Source organism: Sminthopsis crassicaudata, chromosome 3 (genome assembly GCF_048593235.1).
Source record: "Sminthopsis crassicaudata isolate SCR6 chromosome 3, ASM4859323v1, whole genome shotgun sequence".
NCBI lineage: Eukaryota > Metazoa > Chordata > Mammalia > Dasyuromorphia > Dasyuridae > Sminthopsis > Sminthopsis crassicaudata.
The window spans coordinates 557,712,052-557,738,254 of NC_133619.1; the positions used below are offsets into that span (position 1 = coordinate 557,712,052).

Consider the following 26,203-nt stretch of genomic DNA (forward strand, 5'->3'; position numbering starts at 1 on the left):
TCTTAATTATTTATTGCTGGCAAGATCCTTGCCAGAGCCCTTATTAATAGCTTAATCCTACATCTAGAAATAGATCATCTACCTGAGAGCCATTGTGGCTTCAGAAGGGGTTGAGGAACAGTTGATAAGGTGTTTACTGTCTGATAACTCAGAACAGTTCTGTATGTAACATTTGTAGATTTGACCAAGGCCTTGTTGAAAATTATGTATGGAAAATTATGTAAAAATTTGGTTGCCCAGAGAAGTTCATCAGTATAGTATTTCAGTTTCATGATGCCATGCTTGCCTGACTCCTGGACAATGGACAATGCTTTTGAGCTTTTCTGGTCACCAATGGAGTGAAACAAGGCTGTAATTTCACATCCAAAATTTATTGAAATTATCTTGGATTACTATATTGCTGAGGAACTAAGTTTGTCATAATTGATCATTCCACAATGTTGCTGTTATTTTATATAATGTTCTCCTGGCTCTTCAGTTCATTCAACATGAATTCATGCAAGTCTGGAAAGGCTTTTCTAAAATCAGCCTGTTCATCATTTTCTTTTCTGATGACTGTATCAGATGTTGAGTTTATTCTTACCTGCAATTAGTTACCTGCATATTATTTAATAAATTACTCAATATATTACTCAATAAAAAAAAATTTAGAAGACTGTTTCCATTGTCTTCTATTCATATTCTCAAGGATAGCATGCATGGCATATAGGTGTGAAGTTTTTCTGTAGTCTATCTACATGAGTTTAATCTCTCTTAATCTTTATAATGGTTCCCTCTTTTCTAATATATTTTTCACCAGCCTCATTTATACCCACTTTAGTATCGAAGTCACAGAGATATAAAAACATATCATGCTTTAATTTTGAGGATCTTATCAAGTTCTTTGTAGAATTTATTTAGCTCTTCATCCTCTGCAACATAAGCTGCATTAATTTTCATAGCGATCTTTTTGTACATACTTAAGAATACAGCATTCAATAGAAGATGACTGAAAAATGTCAACTAGGCATGATAGTCTATACTTCCTTACTTGTCTTCCTTACTATTGGGGAATTGGAGGCTGATGTATCTTATATGTTTGAAACTTCTGAGTTGCAGCAGGGCTAAAGATGGTCAGATGTCCACACTAAATTTGATAATCAGTCTAATGAACCCTTGGAACCAGGTGGAAAAACCAATCTTTCTAATGAGGGGTGAACCACACTGAACTGGAAATGGCTTTTATGCCAGTCAGCAGTGGGGTATGGTCATACTATTTATGGCTTGAGTAACAGGGAGATTCAACCTTATCCCTTCCCATTTATCCACTATCCCCTAATAAAGACTATTTATTGCATAAAATTATATATTTGCCTTCAGACCCATGCTAAATACAATTTTCAGTTCTTATTTGCCTCTTCAAAGAAAACTTATGAATCACCCTTTCACTCAGTAGTTGCAACTTTTTTTTTTCACATTTTGTTGATAGTGAAAATGTCACAATTGATAAGATCCTCTTCACATTCATTTTTGGATAAAGATCTCATATTTAGAGTACCAATAGTCAAGTTAAAATTTGTAGTCTAGAAACTGTGTACTGGTTGATAATAGTTGATACTCTTGGCCCTTTTCTACCATTCTGCTAACTTTACTGCAGAATGGACTAATAGCATTGAGGGCCATTTTAATTTTTCTTTGTTTATCTGTTGACATGATCAAATAACTTATCACTACATAATTAGCCTATTGGTATTAAACTTTTCAGTTTTTAGTTTTGTAAAGCAGATGTGCTTTATTTTGGGGGAATCTAATCTGTGTGTGTGTGTGTGTGTGTGTGTGTGTGTGTGTGTGTGTATGTGTATGTGTATGTATGTAAACTTGAAGCCTCCATGGAATGGGCCACAAGGGGTGAATCAGGCAGCCAGAGTAGAAAGAGAGATTTGCATCTCTCTATCTCCCATCCATAGCCAAAATTTAGAGGCTTGTAATTACTCTTCATCCTCTTTCACAACTAGGAAAGATTTGTTATAGGACCTTCAGGAAAGTTATGACCCAACTTAACACAATGGGCAATTGCTGTGCTGTTACAGTTCTTTGATTTTTCTCTCTTCCTCCTTCTTTCCCAGTATATTGCTGTCCTTTCTTTCAGTTACCATGAAGATGGGTTCTTGAGGTAATGACCAGGAATAAACCATCCCATACCTTTCACTTTTCTTTTAAGTGGGTAATAATGAGCACAGCATGAACCCATATGGATACATTATTTCTTTTTCCCTGCTATAGTTTTCAGTGAATAGATATATCTCTTTTCTTCTAGTCTCCTTAGTTTTCAACCTTTTCCTATGCTTAGCTACTAATTCGAATGAAAGCATTCTCTTTAAAATTAATAGCTAGTGATATTGTGGTTGGAATGCTGAACCTGGAGTCAGAAAGATCTGAGTTCAAATTCAGCATCAGGCATATTTGTGTGACCCCAGGCAAGTAACTTAACCACTACATGCCTTTTTTTTTTTTTTTTTTTTCATCTGTAAAATAGGGAGAATAATAACACTCATTTTCTAAGATTCTTGTGAAGATAAAATGTAATTGTTGAGTCAGGTCTAACTCTTCATAATCCCATTTGGGGTTTTCTTGGCAAAGATAGTGATTTGTCATTTCCTTCTCTAGCTTATTTTATAGATGAGTAAACTGAGGCAAATGTAGTTAAATGACTTGCTCAGGGAGACCCAGCTAGTAAGTATCTGAAGCTAGATTTAAACTGAGGTCTTTTTGAGTCCAGGCCAAGTGCTCTATTCATTTTGCCACCTATCTGCCCCATTTCCAAAATATTTTAGAGATATATCTTGATATTCTTCTTAAGACAGTTCTTTACTTAACCACTATTCCTACATTTGTTTTGATTCTCTTTTCCATTTCTTCTTTTCCTTCCTTTAATAGCTTTTCCCCAAGAGAATTTTTTTTATAGACAAAACCTGTCATACAAAATATCAAAGATTTTAAAGTTTTATTTTGAACTATAGCTTCTGGTCTTATAAATTTTTGAATAATTTTATTTAGGATTCTTCATTTATTATTTAGACTGATTCAAACTTTAGTGAAATAAAGGTGTTTTATTTCAACTTTTAAGGGAAATTCTTTTATATCATTTAATATGTTCTTAGAATTACAGCATCTTAAAACTAATTATTTTTCCGTATAAGACTAAAAAACCGTGTTATTTTGAAGTCCTCTCTAAAATTTGAATGTACTTTTCTCTTTTTCTTTCTCTTTTAAACATAATGATTTACATTGTTAGTAATTCCCATTTAAGCTAATTAAAATGAGGAAAATATATACTATATTAATAATCTTTCTCTCTGCAGATTGCAGCGATTCTCCGAAAACGAAAACTAGAGTATTATTTACACAAACTACTACCTGAGATCATACAATCCGCTTCATTTCTGACTGCTAATGGAGCCTTATATATGGCTTTCTTTTGCATATTAAGGTTGGTATTCGGATTCACTATTACAGGTTTATGCAAATGACTGTTAAAACTGGAATGAAGCAGAAATGTTCATGTGATATTGTGTAAGTCATTTTTGAACTAGTTTTTATCAGTAAAATGTTGTTCACTTATCTCTTAGAAATCTTAAACCAAGTGCTGTGAACTTTGAATGAAGGTACAATGTGAATTTAGATAATAATTATGAGATTAGATAGCTGCCAGCAGGAATCACTTTCCAGTAGTAATGACATGCTCTGGTGCATCATTCATGTATTTATTCGCCAAAAACTTGATCAGGCATTTTTAACTGTCCTTTTTTACAGATGAGTAAATAAAACAATTAGAGTATGTAGTGAAGCAATTGAATTGATTTCAAGCTCTTGGTCATAACACAGAGATGGGGATTTTGGACTTAATTAATTTTGCTTAGGTCAGGTAGATCCTATTTGGCATGTTTAAAATAGTAGAAGTGCAATTAATATTCATCTGTGAGCCTTGTGGCACAGCATCTTGCTCATTTAGTCATTTACTCAAGAATCATTTTCTTTTAAATGACAAAAAGATACAGCTTCTTCCTTTCTGCATTCCTAACTCTTAGCAGTCTTAAAATATTTGTTGCAAATTATTGAAATTCCCTGTTGGGTTAGCACAGTAATTTAGCTCCTATATTTATACATGTTGAATATGGAGCACTGGTCAAATGTTATACTTAAGCCCTAGAGTAAAGTGATAACAGATATTATATCCAAACTTTTGGCCTTTGTTTTATGTCCATATTAATACTTTTATTTTTTTTTCATGTATATTCTGTTTGTAATTGAAAATTGAGTTCCCAAAAGACCTTTTAAAATTTGCTAGATAATTGAACTTTGGGAATTTTAAGATTGGCCAAAGAATAATTTGTGTTAGTCTATTTCTTATTTAATTGCTAAAATCAACCCTGGTTTAGCTAGGAATTGCATAAGGATCTATTCTAGTTACTAACAAAAAGGCGCTATATATTATTAGGGTACTGTAAATTTCTTCTTTAGTGTTAAATAATAGATTTTAAACATACTAATAATGACTTCCTATTGTGTTTTAAATTATCATATGAATCCTTTTGATGTGTCATGAGACTATAGAGTATTTATAATTAATATTACATCACATTTTATTTCTATAGCTGATTCATTAAGTTTGGCTCTTCTTTTAAAATTTATAGTTATCCCAAAGTGAGTTGTTAACTCTCTTTTGGTTTTTATGATAGAGGAAGTATCCTAGCTTGAATTTTCTGTCTTTCAGAAAAAAAAGATTAAGATGAAAAAGTTATTAAAATTAGAACATAATTCATTTACTTTTTTTTTTCTCAACAAACTTTCCTCATGCTTTTTGTTCAGGAGTTCTATTTTTTGGGAATTAATTCATTTGAACTCTTGATGCCTTGGATGTAGTGATTTTTCCTTCCAAGGTGGTATTTGACATTTAATCATACAAATTTTCCTTATAATTTTTTTTTGGTGAAAATTTCCCTGTATTCATGCTTATAGTTTCCTGGAAAGAATATTCTTATAGCCTTCTAACCTTCACATTAGGGATATATGGTATTTCATCTCTTCTCTGGGCCTTTAAATGGCTTGTTGGTTAGGCTTGTAGGACAGTTCCTTTTCATCTCCACTCCTTGACACCCTTGATTTCCTTTGAAGCTCAAGTGGCTTAAGTGCTACTTCTGGATGAAGCCTTTCTCATCTTTGCTTTTTCCTCCTCCTCCAGATTTCCTGCTAGGGATTTTGTATTTACTGTATTCATACTATTTGCCTTGATAAAATATAAACTTCTTGGACTGAGGCTTTTTGCTTTTGGTATCTCTCGTGCTTAACACAGTGTATGATACATAGCAGATAAAAATTATGTCATTACTGAATTAATAAATGCATGTCAAGTGATTGGTTGATGCAATAAAACACAAATTATTTTTCCTAGCTTTTATCAATCATAGCATTTCCAAATACTTGCCTCCTATGAACTTTTGGGTGTCTTAATTGCTTTTTTTTTTTTTTTTTTTTTTTTAATACACAATTACTTAACATGGTTTCTTGCTTTCACAAATTGGTTTGTTTTTTTCATATCTTCTACACTGTAGCTATAGTAATTAAACTTTTTTTTTTTTGAGTTTGTCTTGCTTTCTCCTGATTCTCTGCATTCTTATTGCCTGTTTTCCATGCTTGGAATATACTCTTTCCAAATTTCCACCACTTAGAATTCTTTTCTTCCTTCTTCTATTAATTTAGATGTTATCTTCTCTGCAAAGTTTTTTCTGTCTCCAAGCTGAAAGTGATTGACTTTTCTTCAAATTTTTTTTTTAGTGGGATTACCCATATCATAATCATCTTTGTATTATTCTAGTTTTTTATGCAATATATACTTCTTTTAGATTGTAAATTTTTTCAGGATGGGACTGTATCAGTTTCATTCATTTATTCATGAACCAGCATTAAAATAAATCTTAATTAAGCACCTACTTTGTGCTAGGCACTTTTAGGTGTTTAGCACACAGCATCAACAACAAAAAAGAAAAAAGCACTGGCTCTTTTTTTTTTTTCTTCTTTTTCTCAATGGCATTTTATTTTTCCAAATGCATGTAAAAAGATAGTTTTCAATATTCATTTTTGTAAGAGTTTGTGCTCCAAAATTTTCTCACTCCCTTTCTTATTCCTCCCTCCCCAAGAGAGCAAGCAATCTGATAAGATTAAATATGTGCATGCAATCATTTTAAACATATTTCTGTATTTGCCATGTTGTGTAAGAAAAATCAGACCAAAAGGGGAAGAAAAATTAAAAGAAGGAAAGAAAAAAAAAGAAACAAAAAGATGAAAATACTATGCTTTGATCTACATTGTCTCACATAGTTTTCTCTAAATCCAGATGGCATTTTCCATCCCAAATGTATTAGAATTGCTTTGAAACACCCCATTGTTTTTTTTTTTTTTTTTTTTTTTTTTTTTTTTCCTGAGGCTGGGGTTAAGTGACTTGCCCAGGGTCACACAGTTAGGAAGTGTTAAGTATCTGAGACTAGATTTGAACTCGGGTCCTCCTGAATTCAAGGCTGGTGCTCTATCCACTGCGCCACCTAGCTGCCCCGAAACACCCCATTGTTGAGAAGAGTCAAGTCCATCACTATTAAGCATCACATAATCTTGTTACTATGTACATTTTCCTCTTGGTTCTATTCACTTAGCATCAGCTCATGCAAATATTTCCAGGTTTTTCTTAAATCAGCCTGCTCATCATTTATTTTAGAATAATAATATTCTTTTACATTCATATATCATAACTTACACAGACATTCCCCAACTGATGGGCATCCACTCACTTTTTTACTACTACAAAAAGTGCTGCTACAAACATTTTTGTATATATGGGGTCCTTTTTCCTTTTTTATGATGTCTTTGGCATATAGACCCAATAATGAGACTTGGATGAAAGGGAATGCACTTTGATAGCCCTTTAGGCATAATTTCAAATTGCTCTCCAGAATGATTGGATCATTTCAGAACTCTACCAACAATGCATTTGTGTCCTAGTTTTCTCACATCCCTTCCAACATTTATCATTATAAAAGCACTGGTTCTTAAAGAACTTAATCTTTATTGTAGAAAAAACATAGAAATTTAAATAAAAAATACATGCAAAGCAATTTCTAGGGGAAGGCTTTAACTGAGCTAAACTTTGAATCAAGTTTCATTTGTATATTTTCAATGTCAAGAATGTTCGTGCTCAATGTTGAATTGAATTGTATTAGGTTGTCTTCATTATTCTATCAGACAGGAGTGCATATACGTGCTTATTTCCCTTTTTAGGCTGAAAATTATGCTTGAAAGAAATTAAATATAAAGAAATATTTGCTTTCATGATATTTTTAAGTTTTAAACAAGTTTTATCAGTGGAAGTCAAAACTCTGCATTAAATATGTATTATTAGTACTTTGTAAAGATCATATTTGGTATTGCTTTATTTGAAGTTTCAATTTGAATTTCAGGAAGATACTTGGAAAATTCTACTCCTGGAGCCCTGGCTTTGGTGCTGCTTTACCAGCTTCTTATGTGGCCATTCTTATTGAAAGAAAAAGCAGGTATATTTTATATTTTACCTAATAAAATTTTAATCTAATTTTCTTTGTAGCAGCTACCTTTTAAATTGATTCTTCCAACAGTAGTTTTTGTTTATTATTTGCTGTGATTTTAATGAGTTTCTTTTGTTGAAAAAAAAAAGTTTTTGTCTTTTAGAAATGTTTTTATTGAACATTAAATTTATTTGAAATTTCAACTTTTTTCTTTTATGCAAAATTGTAGAATGTTAATAGCTGTTGATTTCTCTGCTTCCTGAAAAATTAGCAACTTGGCACATCTGAATTTTTATCTTACTATTTCTTTAGGATGAATTAATTAATTTGGAAATAATTTGATTTTATGTGATTTATTTCCTTGATTGTAAAGTATTGTGTTATTATTGAATGATTGTGTGGGAATTTTCAAAAGTTTTGAGTATAGCTGCAAATGACATGAGTGTACAGTTTGGCATAGTTGCTGCTGGCTATTGAACCAGAAGGCCAGGATTCACACCCCCATCTTACTCTTTCTAGGTGATCTTGGCCAGATCACTTAACCTTTCTGGACCCAGTTTCCTCAGCTGTAAATAGAGGGGTTTGAATTAAATGTCCTCTGAGATCTCTTTCAGAGAGACAACCTTTTGCTTGATGATATTTTAAGAAAATATTTTTTAAAAGTTTGGAAATTTTGAAAATTTAAAACTTATGGCATTCTAGCTGCTCTAAAGAGTAACTATAGTATAGAAAGAAAAAGTAACAACAGAAATAACTGCTAATTTATATGAGACAACATTCAAGAAAGGAGACAGCAATTAAATCTGTGATTTCGAATTTCTATGCAAAAATAATGAGTAATGAGAAAAATGAATTAGATTCTTATGTAAGGATGCACATTTCACCTCTGGGTATTTTTTCTTACTTAAAAAAATTAAAGAAAAAAATCATTAAAATCAAAAATAAGTAAAAAATTAGTGCTTAGTATTGAGTTTTTATTCAGAACTGGTTTATGGAAAAGCCTTAGTTTAAGATAGTGAAGATAGCATTGTGTATTACTAAAATAACTATAAACATTCTTTTAAGGCGTTTTTTTCAGGTAATAAGACCTTAGCTTAAAAATGACTGAACTCATGTTTATTATAAACTACCCTTAATATCCAAATTGTGTTTTTTTAAATTCTGAAAGAACTTTACTTTTTAGATAAAGATGTCTCTTGGATGCTTGGGAGGTTGATGATACTCTTGATAGTAATAGGGAAGTTAGGAATTTTGAAGGGAAAGATAAAAGTTTGATTTTGGTCATGTTGAGTTTAAGATGTCTTTGCAACATCTAGTTTGTTACTGCCCAAGAAAGATTAAGAGATAGGAAAATGAACGTCTGGATAAAAAGATGTGAGAGTCTTCTGTAAAGAGATAATTGAATCTATGGGAACTGATGGTGTCACTAAACTTGATAGTTCAGTAGTATCTCAGCATTTGTCTGCTTTGAAACTTGCTGAATTTGGTATCCAGGGCATATCTATGAAAAAAAAAATGCTTCTGCACTTGATACTTGCTTAGCCCTCATTGCACTTGGTTGTTTTCTTGGTTGAGCAGTAGACAAGTGAAGTTGGCCAAGAATATTGTGTAACCTCTGCTTTGGCTGCTGTGGTCCTTGGCTGTGGGCTGCTCCTCCCCAGATTGGAGCCCATGATGCTAAAGTCGTGTGCCTCAGTGGGCAGGTCTCTGGGTGGCACTTCCTGTAGGATGATGTAGCCTCAGCATATAGTTTCCTGGTTTCCAAAACAGCAGAACCGGAAGGGGTAAGGGGTATGGATGGTTGTGCTCAGGAGGAGGAACAGGAGCAGAAGTAGAATTAGAAGCAGTGGTGGTGGTGGTGGTGGTGGTGGTGGTGGTGGAGGAAGAGCAATAGCAGGAGCCCAGACGAGGCTGTGTGACTACAGCTGAGGACCCAGGCCTCTTGGCAGCTATATCCAGGTCCCTCTGCCTCCAAGCTTGGTATGTTATGGTGGTGGGGAAAGAGTATAAAAGGTTGTGGTTCCTCTCAGAAAGTGAGTTGGGTCAAGAAAAGAGAAGCCTGGCTGGCTTGGCTTGTTTCTCCACATCTGGAAGTCCTATTTGCCTCTTTGGGAAATTGGGTAGGGAGGGTTGGTTAGACTGCAGACTGGAGATGTATTCCTTAGGGGGAAAATTCATTTTGTATTGATCTTTTCATCACTCATTCGATGTGCCTTCTGGAACCAATTAATGACAAGTACCAAGGTGTCACTATATAGGAAAAAAAGAGGATTCAGGACAGGGCCTTTAGAGACATGCAGGACACAGGCTTAGTAGTAGTAACTGGATGAAAGGGTGTGCACAGTAATTTTTTTGCACATGTTTCCAAATTGATGTACGAATGACTGCATAGTTCGTGGTTTTTACTAATAATGCTTTAGAGTGCCTCCATCCTCCAGAACTGCTCTAATATTTGTTATTTTCCTCTTTTGTCAACTTTCTGGTCTGAGGGCACTTTGTCTTCTCTTTTTGGTCCTTTACAGTAATTGTATGCCTGTAATGTTCTATTCCCCAAACTGTTACCTCTTACCTTTCTTGGCTTCCTTCAAGATGTAGCTCAGTTCTTAGCTTTTGTCAGGGACACTTTTCAATCTCACTAGATGCTAGTACCTTCCCCTTTGAAATTACTTTCCATCCATTTTATATTTTGTATCATCTTAGTGATTTTTATGTTTGTCTCTTCAATTGTATTATGAAGTCCTTGAGTTCAGGAACTATTTTTGTGTTTCTAGCTAGTTGCATAATGTGTAACACATAAAAATCAATAAGTGTTTGTTGTTAATAAGTGCCTAGCTAGAGACAAGTTCCTATTATTGGTATCAGGATACTCTTACATTGAATTTTGGTTAGTAACATACAGAAATGGTTTCCTTCTAAGACATTACTGCAATTTGTATCCAGAGTAATAATATTATTGTGAGTATGCCCCAATAGAAAAAAATTTTCACAGTTTGGAAAACTAAAATATGTTAATTATTTGCTAAGAAGTCAGTGTACATTGTTGGCATTTGGACTTAGGAACTGGATACTTCTTTTAACTATTCCAGATGAGAAGAAATTTACTTGGTCTATTTTAAAACATTTTAGTATATTTGACATTATTCTAATGAATTACCTAAATCTTCTTGATTTAGCAATTGAAATGTTTTATATTGAAAGAAATAATAAATAATAAGTATTTGAATTAGTTTTATGAGGAATGAAAAGAAATGTATTTAAAATTTGAATATACAGGAAACCAATGTGGACATTCTTAAGGTGAATCAAACTGAGTTTAAAAAATAGATTGTTACTCAGTGCTGTGTTTTTACTTTAAATTGTAGTTTTGGGGACAGAAAAATGTATTTTCTGTTGCTATTTCTTTTCTTAAATTTGAATTCTTTGCTTGTAAAACCTATTTTTTAACATACAAAAAAAGTCAATAATCATTTTTCCAAAGTTATTTTTTACCCTGCATTTTCAGCCTTTTGCTCAAAATTATTTTTGATTTTGTTTGAATTCTTTGTTTTTTCCATCTGTTTTAACTTTATAGGAAATTTGACTTTTCCATTTCTTTATTAAAAAAAATTCACTTAGTTCTATAAACTTTGATAACTCAATCTTATAAGACTTTGGCATATTATAAATTCTTTTTCTCATGAATTCCCTTAAATGTAATGTTGCCAAAATAATGCTGTGTTCAACACCTGAATTTTGTCAGGTGATTTTGAATTTAACATTACTTAGTTATTGGCATATTTGACTGTTAAGCTACTTAAGTCAATTTTAGTTAGTATTTATTACTCTCCAGACCTATATACTTCTTAATTTGTACTTGAGGTTGGATTTGGAAGGACCCAAATCTCCTGAATGGTAGAATGGTATCATGATGTTACAAGTCTAATTAAGACTATCTTATTATTGGAACTTTATTAGAAAATCTGCTGTTGTGTATTCAGATAGGCTTCCTGGTTCCTTGAAGCATTAGTATTTTCCAATAGGTAATTGTTTTTCCAAGAAATTGGTGTACTCTACCCGGTTTAGCATCTGGTACTTATTTGCCTTTTCCCCTTATATATTTTGTTAATCTTTTATTAATTTCATTACTCAGTATCTTTTTTTTTTCTTTTTTACTTTTTTTTAAAATTAATTTTATAATTATAACTTTTTTTTTTTTTTTTTTTTTTACAGTACATATGCATGGGTAATTTTTTACAACATTATCCCTTGCACTCGCTTCTGTTCCAAATTTTCCCCTCCTTCTCTCCACTCCCTCCCCTAGATGGCAGGCATTCCCATACATGTTAAATATGTTATAGTATATCCTAGATACAATATATGTGTGCGGAACTGAATTTTTTTGTTGTTGTTGCACAGGAAGAATTGGATTTAGAAGGTAAAAATAACCTAGGAAGAAATACAAAAATGCAGAGAGTTTACTCTCATTTCCCAGTGTTCCTTCTCTGGGTGTAGGTAATTCTGTCCATCATTGATCAATTGAAACTGAATTAGATCTTCTCTTTGTTGAAGATATCCACTTCCATCAGAATACATCCTCATATAGTATTGTTGTTGAAGTGTATAGTGATCCCCTAGTTCTGCTTGTTTCACTCAACAGCAGTTCATGTAAGTCTCTCCAGGCCTCTCTGTATTCCTCCTGCTGGTCATTTCTTACAGAGCAATAATATTCCATAACCTTCATATACCATAATTTACCCAACCATTCTCCAACTGATGGACATCCATTCATTTTCCAGTTTCTAGCTATTACAAAAAGGGCTGCCACAAACATTTTGGCACTTACAGGTCCCTTTCCCTTCTTTAGTATTTCTTTGGGGTATAAGCCTAGTAGTAGCACTGCTGGATCAAAGGGTATGTACAGTTTGATAACTTTTACTCAGTATCTCTTATAAGTGAAGGACAAGGATGGGGGTTCACAGGTGAGTAGAACAAAGATAAAAAGCTTATGAGATCAACTTGGCAGACAAACTTAAATTTTTTTTTTGAAAAGAGGTTTAATACTGTTTGCAAAAAAGGGGTTTGGGGGACCTGCAGATTTTGATTTTTTTTCATTACCTTAGATACCCCAGAATTTCTTGTGCCTTTTCAACCTGATTTCCTTTCCCCTCCCAAACCATAGACTTTGTCTTTGTGGCCTAGGAAGGCAAGTGAGATTCCTTCCCTCTTCCTTTTCAAATTCTCTGGTATTTAATATCAGCTGTATTTACATTTGAAGTTAAATGTATATATATATATGTATATATATATACACACACACACACATATATACACATACTTTTTCTATAAGTAGGTAGGATTACCTTTTAAGTACAGATTTATGGTTTATAGGAAAAGTCATTTGCATAAATGTTACAGAATGTGGCTAGTATTCTAGGATCATAGATTTAGAGTTGGATGAAATATTAGAGACTGTTTAGTCCAACATCTTGGATTTTACACATCCAGAATATAAGACCCAGAGAAGTGAGTGATTTGCCCAGGATCACATTAGGGGTAAGTGGCAGAGTGAGATTGGAAACCAAATTATCTGCCTTCAAATTTAGCACTTGTTTATGTAAAAAAACATGTTTTTCACCTCACTTTTTTGAGGGGTTGTTTAAAGTACAAGGACACATAAATTTATTTTTTCCTTCTAATTGTGACTTTTAGTCAAATGTTCTGTATCTCAGTCTTTGTGAGAGTAACACATAATAGGTCCTTATTAACTGCCAGTTGACTGATTAACTGACTTTGTTACTATTCTAGGAAATAATTAGTAATTGATTTGTATTCTATTGTTATGTAAGGTGGATTAGAGCATAACTGTTCATTGTTGTTATGGAATACATCTTGAGAAATTCCTCATGTCCATAGATTACATTTCTAATGATGCTAGATGTATGTGGACTGCACTATAAAATGCTGTTGGTTCATTATACATATTAGAAAAATAATTTCTGAGTCTGCCCTACTGGCTCTCTCAAAAGCTGGATGTCCTTCATAAATAGCCCAGGATATTTATATTTATTACTAATGAAATGTATTCTGGGTGTGTGAACAAACCTTTTTTTATTTTTATATATAGGGGGCAGCTAGGTGGTGCAGTGGATAGAGCACCAGCCTTGAATTCAGGAGGACCCGAGTTCAAATCTGGTCTCAGACACTTAACACTTCCTGGCTGTGTGACCCTGGGCAAGTCACTTAACCCCAGCCTCAAAAAAAAAAAGAAAAAAAGATTGTGTGTGTATATATATATATACACACACATATAGTTTAAGAAATGTGGCCCTTAATCTAGAGAAGATTAAGTCCTAGAGAAGGGACCTAGAAAGGAGGCATGCTTTTCAAATGTTCACATCGAACTAAATTGAGAGGAATATCTTTGATAACATAATTAGGACCCTCCCCAACGAATTTGTAAGCTAATAATAATTATTACAAGTGCCTGAAGGTTTTCAACGTGCTTTACATATGTCAACTCATTTGATCTGCTATTAAAATAACTAGATTTCAAACTTCTTTGATGATTAGGACTAGGTTCTTACTTATTTTTTTATTTTCCCCAATTCCCTAGTATTTTGTTTTACACTTAAGAAAATTCGAGTAGAAGCTCCTTGAAGTCAAGCAGCTACTATTTCTTTCTTGTCTTTTTGTTTGCCTAGTATATAGTAGTAGGTGCTTAACAAATGCTTGCTTGCTTGATAGAATTATAACAACATCTTGTGGACGTTGAGTTACTCAGGCCAGCAGGAGCTTCATTTTATTATGGTGGTAGCATCTGAATTCAATTTTGAATCAAGAGAGTTGGTCTTACCAATTAGAAAAGGTGGAAGAATCCATTTTAAGCATGGTAGGAAGGGCAGGACTAGAAAGCTGAGCATGTGAAAAGACAATTATTGGGTAGCACAGTGTGAGAGGAGACTAAAAAGGCAGTTTGAAAACACATTATAGAGTTATTTGAATTTTGGGGCAAAGGATTTATTCTCTTTTCATTTAGGAAGTCGTCATTTCATGGTCAGATCAATAATGAATGCTATGATATAGTCATCTTTATCTTATAATTTTAAAGCCCTTGATTAAAGAATGGACCACCTAGTAATAAAAATTTCAAGACAAACTGCTTATTACATAGTGACTATAGTTAACATCTAAATTCACATTTTATAGAGACCATGCATGACATCTCAAAACTAATAAATAAAATGCAAAAATAAAAAGTTTTTTTAATTAATTTTATAATTATAAATTTTTTGACAGTATATATGCTTGAGTAATTTTTTTATAGCATTATCCCTTGTATTCATTTTTCCAGATTTTCCTCTCCCTCTCTCTACTTCCTCCCCTAGGTGACAGGCAATCCCATACAATTTACATGTGTTACATTATAACCTAGATATAATATATGTGTGTAAATCCAATTTTCTTGTTGCACGTTAAGTATTGGATTCTGAAGGTATAAGTAACCTGGGTAGATAGACAGTAGTGCTAACAATTTACATTCGCTTCCCAGTGTTCCTTCTCTGGGTATAGTTATTTCTGTCCATCATTGATCAACTGGAAGTGAGTTGGATCTTCTTTATGTTGAAGATTTCCACCTCCATCAGAATACATCCTCATACAGTATTGTTGTTGAAGTGTACAGTGATCTTCTGGTTCTGCTCATTTCACTCAGCATCAGTTGATGTAAGTCTCTCCAAGCCTCTCTGTATTCCTCCTGCTGGTCATTTCTTACAGAGCAATAATATTCCATAACCTTCATATACCATAATTTATCCAACCATTCTCCAATTGATGGACTTCCATTCAACTTCCAGTTTCTAGCCACTATGAAAAGAGCTGCCACAAACATTTTGGCACATACAGGTCCCTTTCCCTTCTTTAGTATTTCCTTGGGATATAAGCTCAGTAGTAGCACTGCTGGATCAAAGGGTATGCACAGTTTGATAACTTTTTGGGCATAATTCCAGATTGCTCTCCAGAATGGCTGGATTCTTTCACAACTCCACCAGCAATGTATTAGTGTCCCAGTTTTCCCACATCCCCTCCAACATTCATTATTATTTGTTCCTGTTATCTTAGCCAATCTGACAGGTGTGTAGTGGTATCTCAGAGTTGTCTTAATTTGCATTTCTCTGATCAGTAATGATTTGGAACACTCATATGAGTAGATATAGTTTCAATTTCATTATCTGAGAATTGTCTGTTCATATCCTTTGACCATTTATCAATTGGAGAATGGTTTGATTTCTTATAAATTAGGATCAATTCTCTATATATTTTGGAAATGAGACCTTTATCAGAACCTTTAACGGTAAAAAATATTTTCCCAATTTGTTACTTCCCTTCTAATCTTGTTTGCATTAGTATTGTTTGTACAGAAACTTTTTAGTTTGATGTAATCAAAATCTTTTTAAATAAGTTTAATAAGGTGAACTTGTGTACATATATTTACATTCTTTTTTGAGGAATGTAAAAATGTTAGAAATGATTTTATTTTTTGTATGAAAAAAAAGGTATTCTAAATCTCTACCCTAGTTGAAGGACAATAAGCTCATCATAGAATACTGATCTCTGAAAAATAAAAAATTATGAAAAAGACAATGGAATGATGCATTGTGGATCTAAATGCAGCATTTTACTGATTATTTTGTATAGCCCTTTAAAGTTTACAAAACATTTGCTTCATAGTTTAAAAACTATGGGAGATAATTCAAGTGTTGTCCTTATTTTGTAGGTGAAGAAACTAAAGCTTTGAGAGTTAAATGATTTTGCTACTATCTGAGGAAGTTTTTGAAACTGGGATTATTGATTTTAAATTCAGCACATTTCTGCCATCTGATTTTGTCGCTTTGAAGACACAGACAAGAAGTACTATTAAAAATATTATGGAGTATATGACTGGAAAGGGATCTGTACTTAGTTTCATTTTAATGCTATAGGTAAAAGTATAAATTGTTTTCTAATGAAATGACACAAAACTGAGAGAGATTGCTAACAAACTGGGTGACAGTCAGGTCTGAAAGGATCTTGACAGGTTAGACCCTAGGGTGGAATCGAAAAAAGATAAAATTCAACAGAGTCAATATAAAGCCTTATGTTTGGGTATAGAAAAAATGAGACTGACTATGGGAAGAAAGCAGTTGTTCTGTAATAGATCTGGGAGTTTTAGTGGATTACCATCAGTATGAGTCAGCAGTCTAATGTGCAAGCAAAAAAAGAAGTTAATGTTATCTTGGCTAAACCCAATGAACTCTGTTAGGATCTGGAGTAGAATATTTAGATATTAGATCAGAAAGACTCTTCTTCCCGAGTTCAAATTCTGGCCTCAAACACTTACTAGCTTTGTGACCCTAAACAAGTCACTTAAACCCTATTTGCCTCAGTTTTCCAATTGATAAAATGAACTGGAGAAGGAAATAGCAAGCTACTTCTGAATCTTTATCAAGAAAACCCCCAAAAGGGTCACAGAGGTTAGACATTACTGAAAAAATGACTAAACAACAACAACAAAATTTAGCTCTGGACCTCATAGTTTACTCTTCTGTTTCTTTAAACAACAACAAAAACATGTTTATTTGAACAAAATAATCATAGTACTTCTGACTTTTAACTTGCTAGTAATATTACTTTATCTTTAGACACCCATCTAGATTTAGAATTGAAGCATATTAAATCTCTATGTTTAATAAAATTTATTGATTTGGAATATTGATTCTTTATTGGATAGTCTGGGTATTCAGACTATATTTTGCATGATTTTACATGTATGTGATATCATTTAGTAGTGGATACTACTAGAAAATAAAACTAACTCAATAATAGCTTATATTTGCCAAACTCTTTTCAGTTTCAAAGTGCTTTCACATGTGCTATTTAATTTGGTACTCATAAGGAAAAAAAAATCTTGTGAAGTAGGTAATATATTTATTATAATTATTTTTAAAGCTGGGGTAACACTTTTTAGAAAGATGTAGTAATTTGCTCAGATTAATAGAGCAAGGAAATGAAATAGAAGGAACTGGAATTAAGTGCTTCTTTACAACTCTAAAACCAGGGCTCCTTCTACTACTTTGCTGATAATGGGTCATACAACTTTTTAGAAAAGTTATGTAAACATAAATTTTTAAATAGTTCATAATTAGAGGTATAATCCCTATTTCATAATGATACCTTTGAGCTTTACTTAAAATAATTTAGTACTTCAGAAAATCTATGATTTCACCAATATTTGATCTCCCTCCTTATGGTATACTTTGTAACTTTTATATGCTTCAGTTGTTGAGTTTTAATTGCAATGACCAAAATCTTATTATCTGGTAGTCTTGTTCTTTGGTGAGAAATCTCTCCGAATTCAGGTGGTAATCCTTTGATTGGCTTCTACTCAAATTTTTTCTTATTTTTTGTGTGAGACCTATCAAATCTTGCTCTCTACCAGGATGACCTTTAAGAACTTAGGATCATCACAGGATCATGACTGTGTTAAAGTGAGATGTGGAAATATTAAATATATATTAAATATTAAAATATTTCTTTATAGAAGTTTAAAGGAAATGAAAATATTTAAAATTTAGTAGCAAAATCTCTTCCCCCTTACCATTACTTTGATAATAGAATCCATCTAGTTCATAAGAAAGCTTGAAAAGATATTCTACATTTTAAAGCACTTTAAAAATATGAATTTCTATATAAGTGCTATTGGAAAATATATGCAAACAAATCTATATAATCTAGAATATAAATTTGTATGCACATATTTGTAAAATACCATATTATGTTTGGTCACCTTTATCTAGTTTAGAACTTTTCCTTGAAATTTTCTCCATTCTAATTTGTGTTCACCTATTGCCAGCATATTCTCTTTAGTATGACTAATTCTATTTACTGATTTTTTATTATAGTTTTATTTATTAAAAATAAATTTATTTGTTTTAAGCATTCTTCTCTCTCAATTTTGAGTTCCAAATGCCTTCTCTCACAGTTGATCTTCATTACAGCTTGCTATTGCTATTCACAGTGATCTCCTGGTGGTACTTTGCATCAGTTTATGTAGGTCTTACCATTATTTTCCTGAAATCTTCCCCCTTTGTCATTTCTTGTAGCACAGTAATAATTCATCACAATCATATGTTACAACTTGTTTATCCATTCCCCAATGGATGAGCATCCCCCTCAATATCTTTATTACTATTACTACCAAAAGAAACCCAAAACCCTACTGTAAATATTTTTGTACATTTTCTTGTTTCTTTGATCTCTTTGGGATACAGATCTAGTAGTGATATTTCTGTATTAAAGGGTATACATAGTTTTATAGCCCTTTGGGCTATAAATTGTTCTTCACTTCAAAATTCCATCAAAACTGATTGTTAGTGTACCTATTTTTCCTAATTCCTATGGCATTTGTTTTTTCTCATAGGTGTGAGATGGCATCTTAGATTTGTTTTAATTTGCATTTCTGTAATCAGTAATAATTTGGCATTGTTTCATATGATAGTAAGTAGCTTTGATTTCTTTTCATAGTCTTTTGACCATTTGTTAGTTGGGGATTGACTTATTTTTATGAATTTGGTTCAGTTGCTTTTATCAGAAAAATCTGTAAATATTTTTGGTATTACTTCGCTGTCTAAAGTATCTTTTAGCAAAATGTAGTTTTCCTGATTTTCTCTGTGTTTTTGCTTTTGCTTTGTTTAGTATCATAATCACTACCTCTTCCTTTTTTACTTGAGTGTAATAGATTCTACTTTAGCAATTTATTTTAATTGTGTCTGTTTCAAGTGTCTCTTGAACATAACATGCTGTTGGATTCTGATTTCTAATTCATTCTGCTGTCTGCTTCTGTTTTATGTTGAATTTATCCTATTCCCATTCACAGTTATGATTACTATAAGTGTTTTTCCCCTCTATCCTATTTTCTTCTGTTTATCCTGCTCTTTTTATCCTGCCCTTCCTTGAAAGTTGTTTAACTTCTGACACTGGCTTCTTTAATATGCCCTTCCTTTTACCATCCCTCTTCATATCTCTTATCCCTTTCCTCTTATTTTTCCTAGTGGATAAAACAGATTTCTACATATAGCTGAGTGCATATTTGCAGTTATCTGTTCTATTCACCATGGGTATAATCCATATGGAAAATCTGCTTAAAAGTTTTTGATGTTAAAAAGAAACAAACAAAAAAAAGTTTCTGATCTTGAATTCATACTAGAGAAGATATTAAAAAGGTAAAATATTTTGATATTATACAATACTATATACATATATATGTATATCTTTTATGCATTTCTGAGTTTGTAAATTTTTTTCTGTGTCTTCTGCTGGCCTTTGTGCATGGTCTGTAGCTTCTACAAAATTCCCTTCAAATTTCTATTTAATTTCTTATGCTGACCCATGATATATTGAAACCAAAATAGAGAAAATCATGATGTGGAAGGATAACTGTAAATTTTCCCTTTTTTGAACCAATTCCAATATGTTCAAATGATGTTCAAGTATTGCTCCCCCTCATTTCCCCCTCTACCATAAAGTGGTGCTTCTCTTATGTGAGAAAATTTCTCTCATTTTATCTCTTTCATATCTTGCCTTTTTTCTTTTCTTTTTTTAGATTGCCCCAGCATAATTAACTTAAACTTATGCTCTTTGTCTGTGTAGATTCCTTCCGATTCCCCTATTGGTAATAAAGATCTTAGGAGTTTACATGTAACATTTTCCTATGTAGAAATGTAAACAGTTTAACTTTATTGACTCCCATATGATTTCTCTTTCATGTTTACCTTTTTATGCTTTTTCTTGAGTTTTGTGCTTGAATATCAGATTTTTTTTTCAATTCAGGAATTCTTTTTTTTTAAATTATTATAGCTTTTTATTTATAAAACATATACATGGGTAATTTTTCAACACTGACCCTTGCAGAACCTTCTGTTCCAATTTTTCCTCTCCTTCCCCCCACTCCCTCCCCTAGATGGTAGATATTCCAATACATGTTAAAATATATGTTAAATCCAGTATATGTATACATATCTATACAGTTATCTTGCTGCACAAGAAAAATCAGAGCTAGAAAGAAAAAAAAAACCTGAGAGGGAAAACAAAAATGCAAGCAAACAACAAAAAGAGTGAAAAATGCTATGTTGTGGTCCACATTCAGTTCCCACAGTCCTCTCCCTGGGTATAGATGGCTCTCTTCATTGCTAAACAATTGGAACTAGTCTAATTCAATTCATTGTTGAAGACGGCCACATCCATCAGAATTGATCATCATAATATTGTTGTTGAAGCTAGCGTTTCTAAAGCAATATTGAATAGTAATGGTGAGTGGGCAACCTTGTTTCATCCCTGATCTTATTGAGAATAGTTCCAATTTATCCCCATTACATATGATGCTTACTAATGGTTTTAAATAGATACTACTTATTATTTTAAGGAAAAGTCTGTTCACTCCTATACTCTCTAGTATTTTTAATAGGAATGAGTGTTGGATTTTATCAAATGCTTTTTCTGCATCTATTGAGATAATCATGAATAACTTCTTTTTTTGATCATGGCTTTTAACCTTGTTCAGTATTAAGCTATCTATCCTTGATTTGTTTGTCAGTTTGTTTTTTCTGGAGAGATATTTTACATGTTCAATTTTTTCATTCTTTTGATTTTGTTTTATTCGTTCTTTATGTCTCATGCTCAATTTTGATTTTTAAGGAATTATTTTCTTCAGCGAGCTTTTATACCTCATTTCCATTTGACCTAATCTCCTTTTTAAGGAGTTATTTTCTTCAGTGAATTTTTGTCTTCAGTGAATTGTGTTTTACCAGTTGGCCAGTTTTGTTTTTGTAAAGTATTATTTTCTTCAGCATTATGTACGTGTGTGTGTGCACATGTGCCTCTTTTATTGAATAGTTAATTCTTTTTTCGTAATTTTCTTGTGTAACATTTCTTTTTCCAATTCTTCCTCTAATAAATATATATATATATATATATATATATATATATATATATATATATATATATATATATATATATATATATATATATATATATATATTTCTTTTAACTCTTTCAGGAGTTTTTATTGGGTTTGTGACAAATTAGTTTTTTTTCTTTTTTAAGGCTTGCTTTATAGCTGCTTTCACATTGTTGTCTTCTGAGTTTGTGTCTTAAGTCTTCTGTGCCATCATGTAGCTTTTTATGGTCTTTCTCTTTTTGTTGTTTGTTCATTTTTCCAGCCTGTTTTTTCCCTCTGAACTTTATGTTAAAATTGGTCTCTTTTCACCTGGAATTGGAGAGATACTTTATCAATCTTTAGGCTTTTTTTGTGTGTGCTGCTGTTTTCAGAGCTAGGTTTGGTGGTCTACACATTTTTTGTTGCTTCCAAGATGGTGTTCTCTGGAGAGAAGTATAGTCACTGCAGACCAGGAGAGAAGTCTGGTAATGGGATGTAGGTACAAATTAGCAAATTATGTTTGGCATTTTGTAACACTGTTGATTTGGATTGCTAAGTGTCACATTTGTTTAGAAATTGAAGGTTGAGTGAGTTTGCAATTGATGGAGGCCTTGGAATCATAGGCATAGTTGTTTACTTTTACATTTGCAGGCAGCAGATTTTTGAGGAGAATTAATGTGATAAAATAGTGCTTATAATTTCCCTCTATTTAATCTGTTCTTCAGAGTGTTTATATATTAGACCTTCTCCTTTCCTTTCCATTTCTTTATTTGTTCTATACCTATTTGCTATCTTTATGACTGCAAACCACTCAGTTCTAACTATTTAGCCTTTAATTAATATCTGGACTGATAGCAGATCTATTATTCTTCAGTGTTATCAAGTAAATATGCATCTATTACAGTTAATGAGAAAGAAGAACATTTTTATTACCAGCAGATTTCTTATTTTATCTAGGGATAAATTCTCTTTCAGAGTAAAAATAGAAAACTTCTAAGTAGGCATTTAAGTGACTTGTAATGGTAGTTGCATCATAGTAGTAAGAATAAAGAAAGGATGGGGCAGCTAGAAGAAATAAAGAATAAAGGATGCGGTGCAGTAGATAGAGCACCAGTCCTGAAGTCAGGAGGACCTGAGTTTAAATCTGTCCCCAGATACTTAACACTTCCTAGCTGTGTGACCCTGGGCAAGTCATTTAACCCCAATTGCCTCAGCCAAATAATAATAATAAAATAAAGGAGGGACAAATTTGAGAGAGAGATTATGGAAGAATAAAAATTTGTTTAAGGTTTTAAAATAATTTTTCCTAGCATCCTTGACTTGCTAAGAGATTCTGTGCAGCCTAAACTCAGCTAAACATGTTTTCACTTTGTCATATATTTTGCTAATCTCTATATGTGTTTTATGAGTAATAAAGTAATATTTCTATGAGAAATTAAGGTTTGCAGAACATTATTACATATGTAATTTCATTTAATTGAATATATTTGGAGCTAGGTAGATTATTATTTTTTTGACATTTAAAAATAATTGAAAAATTTTAATTATTAAGATAAGCACATCTTTGATACAGAAATTAAGTGATGACTTTGTGGGACATAAAGACCAAAAACAAGTTTTTTAAGAATTTAGGATGTAATATATTTTTTTTTGTCCTTAATTTATCTTACATATAATTTTCATTGCTCAAATATGATACATTTCAGTTTTTGCTTTGGAAAGTTTAACAGCTTTTTTTGCTTTTGAGTGAACTTCTGCCTTTATATTTTACCGTTGAGTTCTAGCTGTTGCCAGGAAATTAGTGAATGTGAGAGATGAACCATAACTTAAATATTTACTGTAGTACTTTTGTTATTTTAAACTCAGTCATGGAGTTAAAATCTAGGGTTGATCAGCTTTTTTTTAGTATTTGAAATTACACTGCTGTTGAAGAGGAAAAAAAAGCTTAACTCTTGAACTAATTATAATTAATAACATGGTTGGGCTATTTGTAAGTTATATGTTTGATTTAGTTTTGTAGTTACAATCTATGTGGGATAAAAAATTCTTCCTTTTTCTCTTTTCACTTATTTGGCCAACCACATTTCCATATTGGGTAATAAAAAGTATTATTTAATTTTCTTGGCTAGTTGTTGCCCATAATTAAAGGCAAATTTAATTTTTTTTTCTGTACTGAAAGAGTAGTTTAAACTATTTTTGGACAGAAATGTATACTACTTTAAGCAGTACTACTATTAAAATCTATATTAACTAAAAATTAAATTCTGGGGAGGTTACCTGTTAGAGTTTCTTTTTCTTTGTTTTATAAAATTACTCACACTAGTATTTCTTTATACTTTTCCTTAATTCCTTAATACAATGTCTATATATTTCCTTGCTCCCTTTCCAGGAACACATCCTGCTCATCAAAAGAGGCACATTTCTTTTATAATTCTTAATTTTACAGAGGCACAAAATTTTAGTGCATTAGAGTGATTTATATAAAATATTATCTAAGAGCAGTTTTGGGGAAAACATTTTTAGTTGAGAGTAAAAATGGAGCTCAATTGGAGATAGCATCTGAGTTGGGATTTAGAGAATAGGCATAGAGAAAAATGAGGGAAAGACATTCCAAGTGTAGGGAACAGGATAAGCAAAATCACAGAGATAAAAAACTACAGTGTGTTCCAGGGACATTTAATAGTTCCTTTGGGTCATAGTCTAGAATAAGAAAAAGAATTATTATTAGAGAAGGCTGAGAGAAGCGAGACAGGTTGTGGGAAGGACTTTGAATGCCGGAGAGAATCTTTTAGGTTTTACTTAGTAGGCAATGCTAATGTTAATTGCTTATGTTTATATGTATTTTAACATTTACAGACTGCTATCTTCATTTCCCTTTTACAGTTGTTGAAATGATGAGAGTCAGAGAGGTTAAGTATTTTCTCCATGGTCATAAAATAAAGAAGTGTTGGAGGAGGACATGAACTCGAGTTTCCTCGTTCTTTGTACAGTTTTTTCTGCCAAAGAAGGCTGCCTTTCCAATAGAAAACCACTGAAGATTTTAGTATACTGGGTATGAATTCAGTTAATCTGGCAAGGGATGAAGGTTAAATTGGAGGGGGAAGAGGAATAGAAGTGAGAAGACTGCTAAGAAAATAATTATAATAATGATCCATTTGGGTGATAGATAATGACACAGATGTTGACAGAGACTGCCAAAGTAGAATCAGCAGATGTTGATAGATGTAAAAAATGGGTGTTGATAGGAATTAAAAAAAAAAAATTTCCCCTGGCACTTTTTATTTGCAAGGAAATTCCATGTATTCCAAACTCAACCAAGCAAGCCTTCTGTGTTTTCAGTTGTGCAATGCCAATTAAAATGTTAGGGCAGAGGAGAGGTTCCTGTTTCATAAAATTACAAAGTTGCTTTCAGCTTATTAGATCTATTTGTTTAATCAAGTTAGTATTTATTAATTATTAGCATTTATATCATGCTTTAAATGTTTTCAAAGTGCTTTACAAATATTTCGTTTGATCCTTACAACAGCTCTGGGAGTTAGATGCTATTATTAGCCTCATTTTAAAGATGAGGAAACATAGGCAGATAAATACAGGTTAAGTGACTTTGAGCTACACAGTAACTTTCTGAGGCAGGATTTGAACTCAGATTTTCCTGACTCCAGGTCCAGTGCTCTATCCACTGTGCCACTAAGTCCTGGGAATACAAAGAAAGGCAAAAGGCAGTCCCTGCTTTCAAGAAACTCATATAATTGGGGAGATAACATTCAAACAGCTGTACAAATGAGCTATTTATAGCAGCAATCTCCTGATGTTAAGGTAAGTGGAGAAAACACCATTCCATTTCATTCCATTGGGTCTCCAACATTGTGTTGGGTCTCCATTCTCCCATTGGAAGAGAAACAGCACTATTTCATTGCATATGAGTTTCCTCCTTTTGCAGTAAAGGAAGAAATGTTATTCCATTCTATCATGCCAGTTCTCTTGCCTTCTTAAAAGAGGAGAAAAACACTATTCCCTTGAGTCAGGTCTTGTGCTTGCAGGAAGAGAAGAAACACTATTCCATAGAATTCCAGACTTCTTCCTTATGGGGAAGAGGAGAAAGACCACCAAGTCTCCAGCCTGATTTCCTGCCATGGGGAAAAAGGAGTAATGCCATTTTTCCATCTTCCAGCTCTTCCCTTTCTTTAAGTACTTTAGGCACTAGGAGAACTCTATCCTGAGGCCAAAGTTCCAGGACAGTGAAAAACTACTGACAAACAAAAATTATTGTTCAATCATTAACAAACTTTGTTCATAGCCTTCCCATTTTAGTGATTCTGAACCCCTAGCTGTCAATATTCAAACTCTTCTGTCTCACACTGCTTAGTCCTCAACCCAGCCACTACAGTTTTTCATCTTAAAGCTACCTGAGGCAGCTAAATGGCTCAGTGGATAAGAGCACTGGCATTGGAGTCAGGAGGACCTGAGTTTAGATCCTGCCGCAGACAGTTAACACCAACTAGGTGTGGGACCCTAAGTAAATCACTTAATCCCAATTGCTTGACCAAAAAAAAAAAAAATTCTCAAACATTTTAAAGCTATCCACCCCTTTCTCTGAGTTCGTTGGAATATTTGTTCCATAGGTAACAAACTTATTTTTATCTTTAATGTTTTCTTTTTTCTATTCTTTCTATTTTGGGCCCTC

At 32.6% G+C, this 26,203-nt stretch overlaps 1 protein-coding gene across 2 annotated transcripts in view; it reads left to right on the plus strand.

Annotated features, from left to right (window-relative positions):
* Positions 1-26,203, plus strand: part of TMEM135 (transmembrane protein 135) — a 286,760-nt gene that overhangs the window by 17,063 nt on the left and 243,494 nt on the right. For both annotated transcript variants that reach the window (XM_074304681.1, XM_074304682.1), the window contains exons 2-3: positions 3,342-3,469; positions 7,488-7,580. In XM_074304681.1, the coding sequence (XP_074160782.1) occupies positions 3,342-3,469; positions 7,488-7,580 (221 nt within the window). The remainder of the gene's footprint in view (positions 1-3,341; positions 3,470-7,487; positions 7,581-26,203) is intronic.